Consider the following 21,179-nt stretch of genomic DNA (forward strand, 5'->3'; position numbering starts at 1 on the left):
CAGAAGGAAGTGACTGTGTTGTTGTATTCTGGTGGAAGGTTCGCTGTCCATGGCAGGGGGTTGGAACTGGATGATCTTTGAGGTCCAACCCAAACCATCCTCTGATTCTATTGCTGCACAGAAAGGATGGAGAACATGTAATTTTTCAAAGTGTTTATTCCCTTATGGTTTTATCTGACAAAGTGCAATCCAGGAGCAAGAGTTTTTTCCATATTGCACAAACCACATAAGTGTTTTCTCAAAGGATCTCAGAATGGTTTGGGTTGGACCTTAAAGATCATCCAGTTCGACCCCCTGCCGTGGGCAGGGACACCTTCCACTGTCCCAGGTTGTTTCTTCAGTGAAGGTCTCTTCAGAGAGGTAAGAGAGAGACTTTGAAAAGCCTGAATTAGCCTTGAATTGGGCTAAAAAGCAAAGCTGACTTGGACCTACAGCAACATTTGTTGTTTTTTATTTTACAGTTTTTGTTTAGGGAGTCATTCGTTGTTTTATCAAGAAAACAATTGAGGAAGTTTGGGGAAGTGGTTGAAAACCACAGCAGACTGACTGTTGTCAATTAAACACACACAGCCCCACGTGTCCCCTCGTTTGTAAACTTCCCAAAGAAGGAAAAATAAAGGGGGTGAAAATCTATCCCTAATGGGGAGTGTTTGTGCCGTTTGGGATTTGTGAAGTGCACGAGTCGGTCAGACCCCAATCCCTGCCTTTGTGCTGACAACAAGATTGACCCTTAAGGAAGTTCAGTGTGTTGAAAGCTGAACCTTTCAAAGCTCACAATTCTACTGGCAAGTTTAAAATAAAGCATAAACGTTCCTTATTCTCTTGACTATAAAGAAAACATTTCTGGTGCTGTTATTAAGATGTATTTTTGAGTAGCTGGGGTTAAAATCTGCTCGTTTCTCCCAGAGTTCCCAGTGAAACGCACGATTGAGAAGTTCCTTTTTCTTATTACAGCACTTTATGGGGAATAGTTGTTAGTTCCTGGTACATAATTTGTCCCAATTTGCCATGACAAGACCTGTAACCCTGTAATACCTATTAATTTGTTGTATTGTCCCTTGTCAAGATGAATGGCGGTGGTAACGATCTCAGAACACTGAAATCTATGTCAAGTAAATCAAATTTAGGTTTGATTTATTTAGTTTAAAACATTTTGGGATAATTAATAAATAAGCTCTTTTTTCCTTTTTCTTTTTTTTTCTTTTTTTTCCCCCCAAACTTGAGTTCTGTTTGGTTAGTACAGCTGGATTGTGGCCTCTAAAAATCACCACTCTCTCAACCAAGTTCATTTCTCAGGGTGTGGGGTGGAGAGCTGATGTAAAGTTTTCACACAATTTGTCCAAAAAAAAAAAGAACTAAACTAAAGTGTATAGTTAATGATTAAAAAAAAAAAATCTTGAATGTATTTTGAGAAGGAGCGGGGGTAAGGAAAACAAAATGTTCTTCATATAAATCTCTGCATATAACACCTATCATTTCTTTTTGTTGCACACTATAAAATAACAAAAATAAGATCTGTAACGTGTCTTCCCACTGGCACCAGAGCTCAGTCTGGGACGAGGAAGCACGGGAAGCTGGATGGAGGGGGTTTTTCCTGACCACTGTCACACCACTCTGTCCCTCACCGACCTTCAGCTGCTCTCAGTAAATGTAACCACGTTTTCTCATGCTTTTTTTTTTTCTTTTCTTTTTTTTCCTTTTTTTGCAGATCATTACAGTCTGTGGCTTCTTAATTAAACGCAAATTACCCCTCTGCCGCCGTCACCTCCCGTTGGCGATTATTACCGAGGTCCCAATGTAATGGGGCAGTGCAGATTCCTTGTGGGTTTCCGGGGAAGAGGCCGAGGAGGGGCTTTGGTTTTTGTACAGGAAGGCGTTCACCTCCTCGGCGTTGTACCCGTAGCTCTCCCCCACGTGGCCCGGCGCCGCGCACGGCGAGGCCGGGAACGCCCCGTGCTTGGCCAGGACGTGGTGGTAGTTCAGGAGCACGAAGGGCACTTGTCCCGAGGGCCTCACGTCCGTCCCGCGCTCGCCCTCGGCCTCGTGGTCGAGCTTCACCGCCATCCTCCCCTCGCCGTCCGGCTCCTCCAGGTGTGCGGGGTGGTGGTGGCCGAGGTGCCCCCCGTACCTGGGCTCCTTCCCACAAATCCGCCTCGTCTGCTCGTACACCGAGGGCACGGGCAGGAGGTGGCCGAGCTGTCCCAGAGCTTTGGGCTGGAAACACTCCGCTTTCGGCAGCAGCGAGCTGGCGATGGAGTTTGAGAAGGGGCCGTCGTTGACGCTCATTTTTTCCTGGAGGTCTCTGTTGAAAGCCAGCTTGTTTTCCTCTTTGATGAGGTGGGGGGGGCTGGATCCTGGGCTCTATTTTGTTGGGTTTCATGATGGTGGAGTCGTAAATCTCCTCTTTGTACCTGCTGCCTGCCACGGGCGCGGTGCAGCTCGGGAAGTTGTCGGCTAGAGCATCTTGGCCGTACCTCCTGTTGGATATGGGGACTTGCAGGGGAGAGAAAACACATTAATTACTGACCACAGCTCCTGCAAGAGTCAGACTTAACACTTTATGCCTGAACTTTGATAGTACCCATTTGGTTTGGGCCAGATCCAGGTCCCAGTGAAGACACTGGAGACATTCCCACTCGCCTCGATGGCTTTGGAGAAATCTCTTTAAAACAGCGCTGAAAAGTTAAAAAAAAAAACCACCCCACCCATCTCTTCAGAAGAGTTGAACCATCCTGAAAAGCTTTTCCATGTGAGATGCCCATCTGTTTATTTGGCTGAATAGTTGCAAGTGATTGACATTGTTAATATAGTTAAATTTGGGAAATTAAACCAGAGAAATACTTGGAAATGGGAGCTGTCAAAAATATTGACCTTAAGGAAGGTCTTTGCAGGGATTTATCAAAGGATTTACCAAAGGCTGGGTGACATTATTACATATCAGTGATTCCATGGTTAGAGTAATAAATCTCTATAACATCATAAATGAAAGTTGTCAGGTAAACTGCTCCTCCAAGGCATGTTTGGAAGTTCTGTGTTAAAGGAAAAACAAGGCCCTGAGCAAATTTCTCAAGTTAAACCTAAACTCTTTATTTTGTGTTACCTTCACTGAAAGCCCTGGACACTTAAGTGCCTTTTGTGAAAGGGATTTGCTGTTTTCCTAACAATTTTATTCAACATCTTAAAGCTTTTGGGGTTCCCCTGAAGTGGTTGGTGATGTAACTGTAGCCACTAATAATTAAATATTCCCTGTGCTGTAGTAGACTGGCAAAGCCTTCATGTATAACAGAGGAAGCAGAAATAGCTCAATTGTCCCTTTTTTTTAATATATATATATATATGCAGAGCTCCATTAATTTCAGAGGGAGTTGCACCACATAATTAACACCAGAATTTAAACAGCAATCTGGTTCCAATTTCTTCTTCATCAACACACCACCCTCCTAGAAACAATAACCTTTCAAGTTATTCTTTTTCATTTCCATGGGTATATTTTTTACCAAGAAGTACAGGCTGAACTAAACTGAAATTCTCAGCAGCTGTTGAAAAATGGCCCTTGTAGATCACAAATCAAACCAGGACTCAGCCTGTGTGCTTGAGTATAACTTGGAAATTTTACCTGTGCAGTGACACTAATTTTAATTCCACGTTTGATATTTTTACTGTGAAATAAGTGTAGATGCTGAGAACTGTTCACATGTAATTAATATGCTGTAACTAATCTGATATTCTGGTTTTGACCTCCACAGGAGCGATGGGTTTGTCTTCTTTACTGCAACTGGGAGCGTTCTCACTTTATGGCTCTTCTCTGATCTCTGAACAAAACGTTGTCCTCTTCCATTTTCAGAGCCCAAGGGAACTTGGAAGGAGCTGGAGCAGCACAGCAACCAGTTGGCCCCTGCCTTGTTATCTTCCTTTCTGTAATCTCAGGTTCTGCTGAGCTCACGGCTGCCTTTTTTTGGCTCCAGCGAGTAATTTGCATGCTTGGGAGATGTGCAGGATACAATCCATTTTGTTCCATCCCATTTCTCAAATGTGGTTTTCATCTCTTTTCTTGAGGAAGAAGGTAAAAGTCTGGTTAATTGTTTGCAGGCTTCCATCGAGGCTGTCAGCACGTTTGTGGAGTCAGAGCAGAGAGAGGAGCAAGTCAGGCCCCGATCTCTGCTGGCTGGGACAGGGACAGCACCCAGGGAAGGGCTGGAGCTGTGCCAGGGCAGGCTCAGCTTGGAGCTCAGCACAAGGTTCTTCCCCCAGAGGGTGGTTGGCACTGCCCAGGCTCCCCAGGGCAGTGGGCACGGCCCCAAGGCTGCCAGAGCTCCAGGAGCGTTTGGGCAACGCTCTGAGGGACAGGGGGGAGTGTTGGGGTGTGCTGGGCAGGGCCAGGGCTGGGACTGGATGATCCTTGGGGGTCCCTCCCAACTCGAGGATATTCTGTGATTCTGTTCCATGATTCTAAGTCATGTCTGCAGTGCAAGACCACAGAACTTTCTGTCTGCTCACATTCAGAAGAGTTACTGGACTTAAATCTGCTTTTGTCTTCCTTTGTAGGCAAAAACCTGAGGGTGCCCCGAGCCATGCTGGGACTCCTCCTGGGTAGATTTTCATCCAGAAGTTCATAGAAAGCTGACCATCTGTGGAAGGGCAGCACCCCAGAGTCACTTCCATGTGGGTAGTTGCCAAAAAACCTGCCCTGGCAGGTGCACAGGGACCCCTCACATCCTGCACTTCTCTGGAAGTGTCCCAGAGGTGTCTGCATGTGGCCCTTGGGGACATGGTTTAGGGGTGATTGTGGTGATGTTGAGTGAGGGTGGCACTGGGTGATCCTGAAGGTCTCTTCCAACCTTGGTGATTCTGTGATTTTAAAGGTAAAAACACTTTCTGGTCATTGAAGTCAGTGCTTGACTTTAGGATGCTTTTCAGACCACACTCGTGCCAGAGCAACTCAGCTGAGTCAGGTGAGGTGCATACACTGCACACCTGAGGTTCTCTATCATAGAATCATGGAATGATTTGGGTAGGAAGGGACCTTAAAGATCATCCAGTGCCACCCCCTGCCATGGGCAGGGACACCTTCCACTAGCCCAGGTTGCTCCAAGCCCCATCCAACCTGGCCTTGGACACTTCCAGGAATCCAGGGGCAGCCACAGCTTCTTTGGCCAACCTGTGCCAGGGCCTGCCCACCCTCACAGTCGAGAATTTCTTCTCAATATCTAATCCAACCCTACCCTCTCTCAGTTTAAAACCATTGCCCCTTGTTCTGTCTTCATCTGCCCATCTAAAAAGTCCCTCTCCCTCTTTTTTATCCCTCTGTGTCAAACAAAGCAAAGATACAACAGGTCCTCATCCTGTCCATGCCCATGAAAAATACACTTTTTATATTAACTCAATATCTGTGCTGTGTCCTGGTCTAAATCCTACTTGCAAGTCATCCAAAGCAGGGATTGATGTTCTCTATTATTCCCCCTCCAAAACCAAAGATAAGACAACGTGATCTTCCAGACCTCTTTGTCTCTGGTGGAGTACACTTTGCAAAAATGCCATTTATTTCTTTCAGGAGGAAGATCAACCAGAGGTTTTTTTTTTTTCATGGGCTTTCTCAGGGTTCTTCATAATTCCCTGAGTTTGGATATGATGAGTAGCAACTGAGCCTCCCACAGACAGCACAGGCTGGCCAACAGCACAAACTGCAGGAGAAGTGGGTCCTGTGGTATCCACAGTAGCAATTTATCCATTTGAGTGTACAAAGGAAACTTCCCCTCACTGAGAATATGGTTGCCTTCACTGAAACGAGCTTCTTTTCTGATGACTAGGCCAGCTGGAATTAAAAAAAAAAAAAAAAAAAAGAAGTGGAAGAAGCTTCAAAACCAGATTCTGAGGCAGAAACATCTGATTCGCAGGCACTTGCATCTGCTACGTGCCTTTTCGGAGCTCGCATGGCTTGGCATGGTCGTCTCCAAATCTCTGATCCCTCCAAAAGGAGCTATTTTTCCGTGGAGAAAAAAAAAATGCCTTTGGCCCACGGCGTTTTTGGCAGGCGCTCCCCGTGGGTGTGATGTGGAATAGCCCCTCGCATCCAACCCGGTCGCCAGATGTCATATTTGGCATCGCCTCTGGATGGATGGGAGGGAGATGATAATGATGCTGAGCAGATCCTCCCTGCTTTGAAGCTCTCTGGTTGATGTTTTTTGGGTTTTTTTTTCAGGGAGCCACTGGAAAAAGCAGCAGTTGACAGCGTAAGGAAGATCAGATGTCCCGATTTACAGCAAAAAAAAAAAAAAAGTGGCTCCCAAAGGTTCAGATTTCGCTTCTGCCACCAGCTCAGAAGTGCAGCAGCACTGACTCAGCTTGAGGAGGAAACAAGGCTGGAACAATTAGATATAAATCCTGTCTGCAGTGGAGCCTCTGTTTCTCTTTTCCTTCTTACAACACTGTGTGTCAAGCCATGATCTCAGACCGGGCCCATCTTTGCCCGTATTCTTATTTTTTTCCCTCCTAAACAGCCCAACTGTCAGTGCTTTCACAGGGAATTAGTTGTACCAAGTCAGTTTTCATCAAATGCCTGATAAATATCTGCTAAAATAAATCTGTGCTCAAAAAAGAACCCACATATTCCAGCTTCAGCAAGAAAACCTTAAGTTAGAAGTAGAACCAGAAAGAAGAACCACTGGTATTGCAGCTCCATTTTCCTCACCAGGAGGAAAGTGTGACGAGGCTGAAAAATGCCAGGAGTTGCTTGCAGGTTTTTCTGAGGGATTTTTTTTTTTTTTTTTTTTTTAACCCTGACATATTTAACAGTATTCCTGTGGAATCCTTCTGATGGAATGTATTTGCTAGGATCTACCTGCCCACATCAATTGCTCATCTGCTGCTCTGCTCACTGGGCTTTGCTGGCAGATGTTATGGCCAGTTTTAGGGTCTGTTCTCTGAACAGGCTCTTCTTTCCACATCCATTCTCAGTGTTGGCCTGGAAGCAGAGAAGCAAAGCTGGGCTGATCTCTCCACACCTAGAGTAGCTTTATTCCTGAAGACTTCCTGCAGGATTTACTTCAATCTTTATCCTTATCCTCAAAAAACGCAGCTTTTTCTTTTTCTTTCTTTTTTTTTTTTTTTTTTTAAGGACAAAAACATCTCTTATTTTTGGTCTAAAATTCCTTCCTCCTTCTCCCACACGAGATCCACAACAGCAACCAAAGGAAACCAGCGAATGAGAGGAGCATGAGCTCAGGAAAAGCATTTAACCTGTTCTTGGCTGTAAGAGGAGCTTCAGTCCCACTCGTTTCCCACCTAAACACAGAAGAGTGGAGTGAAATGCTGCAGTCAGTGAGGTGAGGTCCATCAGCTGGGTGAGGTCAAACAGTCCTGTGGAGGACAAAGCCCTGGGCAGAAGTTATTTTGCTCCTCTGTGGGAGACACATTCAATGTGTGGGTAGGAAGCTCAGCTCTTAACATCTGCTGATTTTCACTTCAGGATCTTGGCTATCTAATGTCATGTCCCCAAGGGAATAAATTCTTGTTTCTGGTACTCAAAAAACTGTCTTGAGACTACCTTTTCTCTTTTTTTTTTTTTTTAATATTAAATTTTCACTGCTTCTTCTTCCATCCCAACCTCGCCAGGCAGGAAGAAAGGAGTGTTTCCACCTCACCTCATAACAGATGTCCACCAGTCAATCCTCACCAGTGATTTTAACCTGATTAAAATGGATGTAGGAGATATCTAAGGGTTGGCTCTGGGTTGGGAAGGGGTAAACCAGAGTGCTGCCTAAAGGAATCCTTCTAAATTCAGCAGATTTCCAGCCCTGTGCATTCTGTTGCAGAGCTGATCTGAATTCTGCACTTGCTGATGTTCTCTGACCGTTTCAGATGCAGCTTAACTCAAAAAAAAACCTCTTTAATGTGACTGTCTAAACTAGTATGTGGTGGGGGTTTATATGTAATTTTACTTTGCATCTTTTTGTAAAAGGTTTTTGTACAAATCACTCAGTTACTGAAAGTAAAGCATGGTGGGTAGGGGGAGAATCTAGGCCAACTAAGGCTATTTCTGCTAAAATAGGCAGCAACCTGAAATCTCAGCAGAACTTGGTTTTGAGGCTCGCTCATGAAAACAATTATTCCATGACAGCAATTGTATTCAGAGTTGTGTGAGGGGAAGGTGAATGAGGGGAGTATTTGATGCCATGACTTGAGTTGAAGATAGGCTTTGACACCATCCTGAAACAGTCCAAATTGTCAGAGTCTGGTTTGTCCTACTATTTTTGTTTCTTTAGATGATTAACATTGTTCCTTGCTTATGTTGGAGGAGAAAACATCACAGCTTGACTCAGCTTTCATTTTCCAGTTGGCCCAGCTGCGAGCCCAGGAGTGTTTATAATGAGAGATCGAGCTCTGCCAAAACCACTGCAATAAACCCTATTATTGTTGAATACAGGGAAAAAAATTAATGGGTTGGACTAGAGGATCTCCAGAGGTCCCTTCTGTGATTCTGTGATTAGAGTGTATTTTGAGCTGCTTTGCATTTGGTTACTTCATAACTTTTCAAGGTTATTTTTGCAGGTTGCCACCTCAGAGAAAATGTCTTCAGTGCTTCCTCCAGAGCATTTGAGCTGACCATCTGTGCAGGGAGAGCACTGAAGACATTTTCAAATTCAGAATTATTATTTAATCATTATTAAATAAAGCAGAATTATTGCCCTATGGTAACTGTAAGGTGAAAACCTTCCGAAGGGCTTCGTGCTCAGAAAGGACAACCTTCAATTTTTATGGAAATAGATCATGTTTATTTGAATTCCTACGTGGGAGCTGAAGTACATTTTGGTTCCATCTGACTTCAGCAACGACTTACCTGAGCAATTCCCCTAAACAACTCTGAGAGTGCAAAGCCTGAGGGTGAACTGTGCCAGTGTTGAAGGAGGTGGCATCTCCGTGCTGTTCTAAAAGTGATCCTGGTGAATCCATCTCACCAGGCGAGTGTTGATAACATTCCCAAGCGAGTGCTGATGGTAATGGGAAGAAGGATCAACGTGTGAACACTGTAAACACGGTGCTTGTTACCTTTCACTGTCTCTGATTTTCTGTGTTCCCCAAACACCTTGCAACCCCTGCTTTCATAACACAAATCGTTCCCAGACAAATCGTTCCCAAATCTCTTTCCTCAAAGCGACACCCACCTTCGTAACTCTGTGCAAGGTTGTGCCTGATGATGTTCACTGGCTGCTCAGGAAGGTTTTTGGAGGGTGACTGGCTGCTGGGTACCAGGGGGTTGGTGTAGTGCCACTGGCACTCTCCGTTCGCCTGCAGCGTGCTCAGGAAGAACCGCGCCACTTCGCAGGGTGCTCCTTGAGCCTGCCCGAACTTGGCAGGCAGCATTTGTTTTTTGCCACTGAAGACGTGGGAATCCATGGGGAAGTGTCCATAATGGTAGGAGAAAGGCAGGCTGTACGGTGGGGCGTATAAAAGTTCGCTGTTTTCTGAATGGAAGTTTTGTTCCTGAATGGCGGCGGCGTTCACGGCGGGGCTGGATCGCCAGTTTCCCACCTGGCTGCATTCCAGTTTGTCTGCTTGGAATGAGCTGTATTGCTGGGGGAAAGAGGAAAAAAATGAAAAAAAAAAAAAGGGGAAGGGGGAGGAAGAGAGCTAAATGAGTAACTTTTATATGGAACTGTAGAATGTACCGTACAGGCAGCCAGGGCTGGGCCTCCTTCGCCTGCGACCTCAGGGGCTGCAGGGACTGACTGGGCAGGGCGGGTAAAGTTCCTTGTCCTCGTGGATAACTTTGCCTTCACTTAATGTGGGAACAAAAAAAACTGCTTTGTCCTCCTAATGTTAAGTGTTTACTCGATAATTTTGGCAGCTTGATTTCACAGAATCCCAGAATTGTTTAGGTTGTGAAAAGAGCTCCAAGGTCATGGAGTCCCCCCTGTGCCCCATCCCCACCTTGTCCCCAGCCCAGAGCACTGAGTGCCACATCCAATCATTCCTTGGACACCTCCAGGGCTGGGCACTCCAAACCTCCCTGGGCAGCCCCTGCCAAGGCCTGACCACCCTTGCCAGCAACAAATTCCTCCTCCTGGCCAACCTGAGCCTCCCCTGGCACAGCTGGAGGCCGTTCCCTCTCCTCCTGTCCCTGTTCCCTGGGAGCAGAGCCCGACCCCCCCCGGCTCCCCCCTCCTGTCAGGGATTGCAGAGCCAGAAGGTCCCCCCTGAGCCTCCTTTTATTTCTCTTCCCTCTGTCTCCCTCACCCTCCTGTCCAGCCTCCTAATGCTTTTTGGGATCTCACTGTTGGGAGTGTAGTGAACTGTGTGACATCAAGGACTCCACAGACACATTCTACACCAGCACAAATTTCACAACACTGCTATACTTAGTACAGATTTTTGTCCTTTTTCTGCAGGAAAAGACACTGGTTTTTTCAGTGCTTTACATAGGTCATATCTAAAAGCTTTTACATCACTTGCCAGGGTTGGTTTGTACTGCCTGTGCTATCCACCCCAAGAACAAAAGGATGTGATTCTAATCTGGTTTATGAGAGATTTCCTGAGGCAGAACATGTCAGTGGTACAGTAAATTCAGTCCTGGATGACCTTTATCCTGCTCCAAGCCCACTATGACAAAAATTGGTAAACAAATATTGCTGAAAAATTACCTGTTGTGGGTAAGGTGTGGTTCTGAGTTTTGCCTTCATTTTATTACTTTTGGGTTTGACTATTTTCCTTGTTTCCTGCGAGGTAGGTGCTGAGTTTCTGCATGAAAACTGTGACTTGGAAATGGTAACCTGGTCCAGTGACAGCTGAAGTTCCTTGTACTCAATATCTCTGCAAGAGAACAGTCCAACGAATTACATCCTCAAACAAATCCAAAATTGGCCACACAAATCCAAAAGAGCTCCTGTGAAAACACGTATTGGATTTCACAGTGTCTTAATTTTCATTCTCCCAAGATTTCTCCTGAGTCTGGGGATGTCAGCAGGCAGGGAATCTTAGGGTGTGACCCCATCCCCACCCCAGACTATCGCAAACATTCTGACAAAATCAAAACACTGAGAACCAGGTTAACATCTTTGTTTCTGAACCCAGGCTGTGCCAACTTCTCTCAGCCCCCCACGGGTACCCTGAGGTTTGGAATCACAGCCAGGTCAGTGGGTAGAGAGACAAAGATCAATTAATCTGCCTCCTGCTCAGTCAGGAGTTGGTCTCTGGTCTCACAGTCAGCCCTGAGGAAAGGAAAATGAGCAACGTTCCTCTCCTGCCAGCACCATGTGCTTCTACACCAGGTGAGCTGCAATGCTTTTTACCTTCTGGTCACAGAATCACAGGATCATCAGGGCTGGAAAAGACTTTCAGGATCATCCAGTGCCACCCTCACCCAGCACCACCACAACCACCCCTAGTCCATGTCCCCAAGGGCCACATCCAGACACCTCCTGGGACACTTCCAGAAGTAGCGACTCCACCAGCAACCTGGGCAACTCTGTTCAATGCCTGATTACTCTGTCAGAGAAAAAATTAATTCCAATCTCTAATCTGACCCTGCCCTGGGGCAGTTTAAGGCCATTCCCTCTCCTCCTTTCCCTTGGGATGTGGCAGCAGAGCCCGACCCCCCCTCCCTGCCCCCTCCTGTCAGGGAGTTGCAGAGAGCAATGAGGTCCCCCCTGAGCCTCCTCTGCTCCAGATAAACCCCCCCAGCTCCATCATGAGACGTTTTCTTGACCCATCCCCAGCTCCACCGCCCTTCCCTGCACGCCGTGAGGATTTACACAACGAGGAACATCAACCCTTCTCAGCTGGCCACACCCAAAAAAGGGAGGATTTGAACAGGGAAAGGGGCTGGAACAGGCAAGATCGGGAAGGCACCGGCAAGGCGCAAAGAAAACCACAAGCGCTGAACCAGTGGCGAATCAATTACTGACAACGTGTAATGGTACAAAGTATTTGGACTTACGTAAGGACATAATTGACACTCACTATGCAGTGAGGCCGTGACGAACGGCTGTTGTGCACGATGGTGGCGTAGCTCTGCACCCACACCCAGCCTCCGTGCTTGGACAGCAGCCTGTAGTACTTGGTTGTGACTTGGCCTTTCACCAACACTGGAAATACAATAATAATAATAATTAAAAAAAAATTAAAAAAAATAAATTAAAACAAAAATTTCCCATTTCTTGGGCTTGCGAGCACTTCCTGGAAAGATTTATTCACAAATTCTTCTTCCTTCGCTTCCCTCCTCCTCCCACCACACCCCCTGCAAATGGATCTGTGCAGCCCCTTCATGTAGACCCACAATGCCACGTTATTATTTACAGATAATATGTTGAAAACTCCTAAGGTTCGCCTTCCTTCTCTTCCAGGAAAACAAAAGCTCAAGGCAGCAGAAGTGTTTTGAGGGGGACACTGCAAGTTTGGAAGGAGCAGAGGAAACGGCCTTAAAGTTGCATCAGGGGAGGCTCAGATGAGATGTTAGGGGGGAAAAAAAATTCCCTTCAAGAGTGGTCAGGCCTTGCAAGAAGTGTCCCAGGGAGGTGGTGGAGTCCCTGTGTGTGGGAGTGTCCCAGAGGTGTCTGGATGTGCCCCTTGGGGACAAGGTTTAGGGGTGTTTTGGTGGTGCTGGGTGATGGTAGGACTGGATGATCCTGAAGGTCTCTTCCAGCCTTGATGATCCTGGGATTCTGTGATTTTTTTGGTTTTTTCCCAGTATATTTGGAAGCACTGCTGTCATTCATAGCTTGATAGAATATTGTGTGTTTTAAAATGTATTTTACTCTATGATTGGTTTTTTTCCTTCCTCTGTGAGCCCAGCATCTTGAAGGGTGACTTAAAAGGCTAAAATTAAAATGTTAATTGGCTGTGAAGCAGCCAAATAAAGACAAAAAGACAGAGAGGTGAATCTGATATATTTCACTACACGTGTAATCCTCTCTAAACTATTTTGGACCCTCTGTGGGCAAGGATGTTTTGACACGAGGCTGTGCTATAACAGGAGTTGTGCAGCATCTCTAAATATTCCATCCAGCCACAAATATTTCTGGCCCAGTGCCAGGCATTTGTCTAATGATTCACCAGAAGATGATGCCCAGCCCTTCTAAGGTGGTTCTTTTCTTGTGTGGCTCTGGGTGATTCCTTCAGGAAACTCCATCTTCTTTCCCTTCTGTACAATCAGTTATTTATTGCAAATTAGGAAACCATGGACTGTGTTCAAAAAAAATGACCAACATCAACAATTCCCTTATAGAATAAATGACTAAGAAATGGAATTACTGCTTGCAGATGCAGGGCTTGGACTGGACTGAACATAATAGCAAAGCTCACTGTCGTTTTGTGCTCTCCTTGTACGTGTTTGGTGCAGAAGCAGAGAAGTGGTAAGGAAACTGAAGAGCAGCTTTCTCTTTCAGACAACTCCAGGAGAGCAAATTACCACTAAAAATGAAAATATTTGGCCTTACAATTAGTATTCATCGAGGGTTTTTCTGTTAGAGAGAGCATTTAATATTAAATTGGGAACTGAAGAGTTAATAAGAGTTAAAGAGATAATATGGGGGGGTTGATTACAGTTTGGTAATTAATTATGCTACTATTAGTCATTGGTTGGCTGTTTTTGTTCAGGTGTTAGATGAGGGAGTTTGTAATTTCAATATCAAGCAGGAACCACAATAATGTGAATAATGTGGATATTCTGATGTAAGACTGACAGAAATAGAAGAGCAAGTGGTTCTTGTTCTTGCTGAAAGGTCAGTTATAGAATTATAGATGGTTGGGGTTGGAAGGGACCTTAAAGATCATTCAGTTCCAACCCCCTGACATGGACAGTGATGGAATCCCATCCAACCTGGCCTTGGACACTTCCAGGGATCCAGGGACAGCCACAGCTTCTCTGGGCAACCTGTGCCAGGGCCTGCCCACCCTCACAGCCAAGAATTTCTTCTCAATATCTAATCCAACCGCTACCCTCCCTCAGTTTAAAATCATTGCCTCTTGTTCTGTCATTTGCCCAGACAAAAATTCCCTTCTCCCTCCTTTTTATAAGCCCCTTAAGGTGCTGGAAAGCCTCAGTGAGGTCTCCCCAAAGTCTGGAGTACATAAACCATCTCTTTGGACTCCTGACTCTCCCATCCATCTCCACAAGTCACAACATACATGTTCATAGACCATATATGTTCTAAAACAGATATGTTAATAATCAGCTATGTGCCATGGATTCACTATTTCTTGTTTTTCTGTAATTGTGGATGATGTTCTGTAGTTGTCCCATCCCTGGAAGTGTCCAAGGCCAGGTTGGACGGGGCTTGGAGCAACCTGGGACAGTGGAAGGTTGGAGGGTTGGAACAAGATGATCTCTAAGGTCCCTTCCAGTCCAAGCCATTCTGTGATTCTATGATTTTGTGATTCCTTCTATAATCCAAATGGTCCCATTCCAGGAAATGATGCTTACACGTTATCCCAGATCATCTAACAGATAGTTTTTGGAGTGTGGTCGAGGCTTTTCAGAACTAAGTCTTTGTGCTAGTTTAATGGGCACGTTTTCCTTGAGTTCAGATTCCTCGCTACTCAGTCTTCTGAAAGAGAAATTAATGCTGTCATGGATCACTAGTTATAACAAAGCCCTCTCCTGTGCTTTGGGACTAGTTTTGGCTTCTTTTCTCTCTCGCTGATACTTTTTTTTTTAAATCCCTGCTCTTAGCTCTGCAGTTAAGACAGTGTTTTAAAAGATGTGAAAACCACTGAGGACTACAGTGCTCAGCTTTCCTTCCTAATTACATGGATAAACCAATATTTCTCCTGGGATGGGGGAGGAACTCCGTGTCTCCTGCATTTTTAGCAATCTGGGGAAAGTCTGGCCTTGGCTGGGGGACAGTAGCTGTGGTTGTGAGACAGTAAATGAGGTCATCTTCCATCTGGCTCTGCGTTAAATTGCCCTGTTTGATGCTGAACGGGAAACCTCAGCAACGGGAGCGAGGTCAATCCACCACCAGCTCGATCTGTGCAGGCTCAGACTCCTTGGTGGCCTCCTCTGCGATCCAGCAGGGAGGATTCCGTGGCTTCGGCCCTGGCTCCGGGATGTGCCATCTGGAACTGGGTGTTCCACTCTTGTGGCTCCAGCTCCTGCTTTAGCAGAGGAGCTGAAAAAGGCACTGGGCTGGCTGGGCTGGTCCTTCTGGTCTGTCAGAGAGGACTGTTTTAAAAGGCTCCGTCGGGCTCCCGGTCTTGTGGCTGGGAGTTCCCGGCCTGCACTTCAGGATGCTACCAAGAGAAATGGATTGCTTGGTTCCACGCTGGGAGCAGCTCCTGTTTTATCTCCCCTCGGGCAGCGTGGGCAGGGGATGGTGCCCAGCAGACTCTGCAGTTCTTTGGACCTCTTAAAACCCAGCGCTGCTCTGGCCAGGAGGTTTGGTGGCTGAGGGAGCCAGAGGAGACCCAGAGGCAGTGAAACTGTGCTCTGCTACAACAGGAGTTCCATAAATACCAAGTTTGGCTTCCAGGAAGCAGGAGAATCGTTTGGCGATGACCTCAGCTGGGGCAGATGCCCTGCCAAGGGGCAGAGATGTGAATTATGTGGGAAGAGCAATGATGTCACAGCATGTGGGATGCACAGAATCCCCCCTCAGAGACACAAGTGAGGTGATTTCTCTGAGGGCACAAAGATATTTTGTCTGGGCTGGAACAGCCTCTCCATCCCGTGTTTTAGGAAGCAAGATCCTCGTTATTTGTGTGGCCACACTGCCCTGGTAGCAGGGAACACTGTGTGTATTAACGAGGCAGAAATAAATAACACCAGTTCAAAGGCCACAAGTGTTTTCACGTAGCTGGAAGCCAATCAGGAGTTTAAAACAGGAAACCCTGTTTGCTGCCAGCACACCTTAGGCAAATATCCACCTCTCCACTTTCAGCTTGATGTTCTTGTTACATCCCTTCTAACTTGTTCTCCTCACTGTTCCCTTTGTTTTATTCTCTGTGCTGCCTGCCTTAGAGTTCAGTTGCTTTAGGTCTGCAGTTTGAGGTATATATATATATATATAAAATATATTTTTTTTTTCCCTCTCTGAAAAAGCAAATGATCGCCCCAGTTTAGGGTTACTTTTTCTTTTCTTAATACCCTTATTAGGTGTAAGATGTTTCTCTTTGGCTTTCTCCATCAGATGACACTTCATCATCAGGTTGCTTGGGAGAACGGTACCTCAAGCCTGCCAACCTTTTGCTGTTCATGTTCCTAAGACATTTACTGATGGATGGTGGGGGAGCTCTGACCACGCTCCCCAGAGGGAGTTTGTGCACTTTACATCTGTTTTAATAATTCCCATTACTTGGTATTCTAACAATGATCCTGCGCTGTTGCCCAAGAATTTGTCATTGTTCTTTGCTTCTTGGGATTCATTTGCTCAGAAACTTCCACGAATTCCTGTGCACGACTCACATTTTTCTTCTGGTTTTAAACTTTACGGTAACTTATATTTAATCTACAGAACTGCTCTCAGTGTTCTGTTTGGTTGAGGTTGTGTGTGTTGGTTTGGTTGGGTTTTTTTTCCCCTTGTGGAGGATGTGGTGGGTAATTCAGGAATGATTTGTGCCTTTATATCAAACTCCAGGCATGCATAGATCAAACTGGCAGCCAAAGTACAAATCTACCAGGCACGCAGAATTATCCATCACTCTGCTCTGAAGTGGAAAACTGGTTTTTCAGAGGTGATTGTGGCTACAGTGGGGTCCTCTCCACGCTGGTTGATAAAAGGCATTTCAAATAGTCTTGTGAAGACAAGGAGGGATGTTTTGTGCTGGTCAAGAGGTACCTCCAGACGCAGATGGTGACACTGCGAAGAGGATGATGCCCTGACAGGACTTCCCCAGGTACCCTGGTCATTCTAGTTCTCACTTTCCAATGGCCCAGAGTATTCAATAGCGTTTTTGGTAAATATGACCTCGCTGGAAAGATCAGCTGGAGCTTTCCCTGCCACCAGTGGAACTGGAATTTCAGTGCTGACTTGCCAAACACCCTTACAACATCCTTTATATTCCAGATCCCCATGGACAGCAGATATTAACAGGGAGAACTGACTGGCTTCTCCTCCAGGAAGCCCCAAAGAAGGGTTTGACTCTGGCTGCTCCCAGCCTACGGGAGCAATCTGGAAAAAAATTCACTGCCATTGGTTTTTTGGATGTCATCTTTGCATCGTATGGCTTGCAGCAGACTGAGCCAAATCCAGAGTTCAGCTATTCCCTCAATTTGCTTTTCAAATTAATGTGCTACTGAATGAACTAATTCCCAGATCCAGATGTTTGAAGATATGAGTGGTGTCTCTGTTGGAAGATGGGAAAATTATTAAATGCCTTTTTTTTTTTTTTTTCCTGACAATCCATTCCCCAAACCTCATCCACATGCTAATAATGAATGTTCCTCTGAGGACTTTTTTTGGGTTTGCATTCACTTCAAACACGAGATGATTATTACTAACATATTTCAGAGGGATGGGGAGCTGTTGCAGAGTTTTTATTTTAACAACAGAAGCTAGTAAAGTTCAGATTTTGCCCTCTCACTCACTCACTTGCTCTTCTGGTGTTTTTTTTCCTTCAGCCATGCAGAACCAAGTCCAAATTTTCAAAAGAACCCAGACCTCCTAAGTACAAAGATAAAACTGGCCAGATAAGTATTTTTTTCGGAAGCAGGGCAGATTGAATATTGAGCTTATTTGCAGAATTAATGGTTTCCTGAAGTGATAGCCAAGTACTTTTGAAAATCTGTCTCCAATCAAGATTTGGAAAGTTTTTTTCTGCTTTCCATCACAGTGCTTGTTGTCAGCAGAACTTCTCACTCTACTCCATGTTTTTCATAGAAAGATGGAATCACAGAACAGTTTGGGTTGGAAGGGACCTTAAAGATCATCTCATCCCACCCCCTGCCATGGGCAGGGACACCTTCCACCAGCCCAGGGTTGCTCCAACCTGGCCTTGGACACTTCCAGGGATCCAGGGGCAGCCACAGCTTCTCTGGGCAACCTGTGCCAGGGCCTGCCCACCCTCACAGGGAAGAATTTCTCCCAATATCCCATCTATCCCTGCCCTCTGGCAGTTTGAAGACATTCCCCCTTGTCCTGTCCCTCCATCCCTTGGAAATAGTCTCTCTCCATCTTTCCTGGAGCCCCTTCAGGCCCTGCAAGGCCACACTCAGGTCCCCCCAAAGCTTCTCTTGTCCAGCTGAACAATCCCAGCTGTGCCAGCCTTTCCTCCCAGCAGAGCTGCTCCAGCCCTGGGATCCTCTTGGTGCCTCCTCTGGACTTGCCCCAGCAGGTCCAAGTCCTTGCTGTGCTTCCAGCCCCCACTCCCTGGACTTACAGAGATGATGAGCGTATCGCAGGTGGAACACGTCGCAGCCGTGGACATGGTGGTAGAGGGTTTTTTCTATCAGATCTTGGGGTTCATATCCAGTTAATTCAGTGACCCTGGAAAAGGAACAATCCATAATAAACAATCACCAAAAAAAAAACCCTCTAGGAATATTCAATTTCATGAACCCAACGTTTGATTGTACCGACAAATCAGGTGCCTGAAAGCTGCAGGACAAAATGTTAGTTTTGGAAACGGAATCCTCACCTTTCTAAGAAAATAAACCCTCTCAGCACTGCCAGAGCAAGGTGCAGCTACTCCCTGGTACACACAGGCAGGAAAAAGAGCTCTTTTGCTTATTTCCACCTTGAGCTTTTGCCACTGCCACGAGAGAGCCCTTCGCACAGAGCTCCGGTCGAGGAGCTGTTCATGAAGCGGTAAAACCACTCTGGTGGCCTGCTGAGACATTTCCATCTGCTTTTGCAAACACACAAGTGTGGCACTTGTGTTAGTCCATAGGAGCTGTGAGCAGGGTCTGTGAATGAATTCAGGCTATCAAACAGAAGAAGGAAGCAGGAGATTATCCCGGCTGAGAACGTGGAAACACAAGGAGGTGCGAAGACCACGAGGCAAGGGAAGCGAGGCTGGAGCTCAACTTCAGCAAAAAACATCCTCACGTGATGAGAAGTAGAAAAATGGAAGGAGTTTGAAACAGCAACATCTCTGCAGATGTTAAAGAACCAGCCTGTGAGGAGTGAGCTCACGTGGCCTCTTTCTGCAGGAGGACATGGGAATTTTTGCTTGTGTTCCTCCTCTGTGGTGTATTCTGGTCCCAAATTCTCACTCAATCCTATCAGCACCACGAAGTGCTGGTGAAAGATCCTGCTCAGGTCTCGGTGCCCTTTCTGACTCCGGTGCGATGGAAACAAGGGCGGCTTGGTGAGCTCAGAAACAGCTCATCCAAACCCAGACGAGGCACCACCAACCTAAGCCAGGTGTTCATTTCTCCAAAGGTCCTGTCTCGCTGTGAAGTTTTAAAAAGTTTGGGTCTGGGTACAAATTCACCTGTTTTATTTCCTCAACGTAAAATCAAACCCTCAACGAGTTGCTGTAGGGAGCCTGGGCTCTCAGGGTTGTTCTCTCTGCATGCAGAGGCAAGGAGGGTTTGCCCCAAGGATCAGTTTTGGCCTCTAGAAGTCTTTAAAGCCTTAGTAAACCACATAACTGTGATCCTCTCAGGCACATGGTGTGACTCTTGGGGCTGGTCCTGTGCAGGGTTAAGAGTTGGACTCCATGATCCTTGTGGGTCCCTCCCAGCTCGGCATGTTCTGGGATTCTGTGAATGCAGAAGCTGCACCACGAAAATCAGAAGGAGCAGCTCACTTTGGAGGGAAGTGACTGTCTCCTTTTTCCAGATGCCTCAATGAATGGACTCTTGGGTGTTTTATGTTGTATCAACATCTAGAAAAGGTTGCTGAGCTGCTCCTTCCCGTGGCTTTCACACTCTCTGCCGTGACTGTCACCTCAGAAGATCCAGCAACGCTTCCCCGTGCGTGGATACCAGAACCAAGCCTGAAAACAGTTCAGTCTTATCCCCAGTGTGTCCCTGCTCTGAGCAAACAGAGTTTGGTTTGCTCAGCTGGGAGAGCAGGAGGCTTTGGCAATGCTCAGTACCCCTGCTGGCCCCGTGTGTGGATGACACCCATCTGCTCTTCGGTAAACACAGCTCGGGGTCTCTCCACGCTCCTGTCAACACCTCTGGTTATTCTGCCTCCTTTGAAGACACTTCTGTCTCCAGGCAGTTCCTCTCAGGCACATCATTTCCTTTTTTTTTTTGTTTTCTATTCCACATGCAAAGGCACGTTGCTAAACCCCCCTCGTGCTTCCTCGTAGCTGTTCCATGAAGTAACGTGCGCCAAAAAAAGAGGAATCATCCCAGAAACAAAAAGTTCTTTGTGTTTTGGCAGCTGATGGCCCACTGTCCCGTGGACTGGGCACGGAGAAGGAGCATGTCCCTGCATGGTTGGCCTGCCATGCCAAACTTCCCCACTGTCTTGGATGCAGACTCTTTGTCACTACTACACATGCATCCAATCCGGCATTCCAGGGGAGAATGGGACGCATATCCCACACACAAATCCCACAGGCAGGGATTTTTGGAGGATAATCATCTTGTCAATACTGTGTGTACTGGGCTTTTCCCCTCCAGGTATGTTGAACTGCACTGTACAAAGTACCACTGTGTGTTACAAGTTGCTCTGCTTCAAAACCAGAGAAATCAGTCATTTTAGTTCTGGTTCTTCTTAGCTGGTGAGTCAACTCCCACCAGCTGAGAGTGAAGGCAGGGTTGTCTTTCCTCAGCAATAGCTGTTTTCCCCATGTTTTGTCTGAGAAGGTCGTGTTTCCACGCAGTAGAAAATGGAATTAATTTTCATGCCAACATCAAGAGCACCGGTTTCATGGTTAAGGCACTACAACAAAGTGCAGAAGACTCTCTTTTCTTACTACTCTGTCAAGAGCTTTCTGGGTGACCCCAGTAAGTCAGTTGATCTCAGTGTTCCAGTTGTGGGGTAGGTTTTGTGTTATTTTTCAGTACACCCTCATTCCTTTTGCCAGCTCTGTATGTTAAAATTTATGTCCTTTGAGTTAAAAATGTCTCACTGTTCATGTGACGAAAACTCACTGCGAGAAGGCTTCAGACTCCCTGAAACCGTAGGTAACTCCAGGTTAAACTGTCCAGGCTCCTATTTCTTGGCATTCGAGGACAAAGCATGGTCTATCCAGCTGCCTGAAAGGCTTTGAAGGCTCCCATGGCCTTCGAGTTCCAGATCTATTTTGGCCTGCTTTATTTTTTCGTGGGGCGTTTTGATGTGTTTGGA

The 21,179-nt window shown here is 46.2% G+C and overlaps 1 protein-coding gene across 1 annotated transcript in view; it reads right to left on the minus strand.

The window, feature by feature from the left end:
- Positions 1 to 1,761: 1,761 nt before the first annotated feature.
- The window catches only part of SIM2 (SIM bHLH transcription factor 2), a 50,132-nt gene continuing 30,714 nt past the window's right edge, over positions 1,762 to 21,179 (minus strand). Inside the window, 6 exon segments of the mRNA XM_050332807.1 lie at positions 1,762 to 2,341; positions 2,343 to 2,493; positions 9,162 to 9,570; positions 10,638 to 10,806; positions 11,933 to 12,080; positions 18,310 to 18,416. Coding sequence (XP_050188764.1) covers positions 1,762 to 2,341; positions 2,343 to 2,493; positions 9,162 to 9,570; positions 10,638 to 10,806; positions 11,933 to 12,080; positions 18,310 to 18,416 — 1,564 coding nt within the window.

This window comes from Myiozetetes cayanensis, unplaced genomic scaffold, assembly GCF_022539395.1.
Source record: "Myiozetetes cayanensis isolate MyiCay16 unplaced genomic scaffold, myiCay2020 scf5-8, whole genome shotgun sequence".
Classification (NCBI taxonomy): Eukaryota; Metazoa; Chordata; class Aves; order Passeriformes; family Tyrannidae; genus Myiozetetes; species Myiozetetes cayanensis.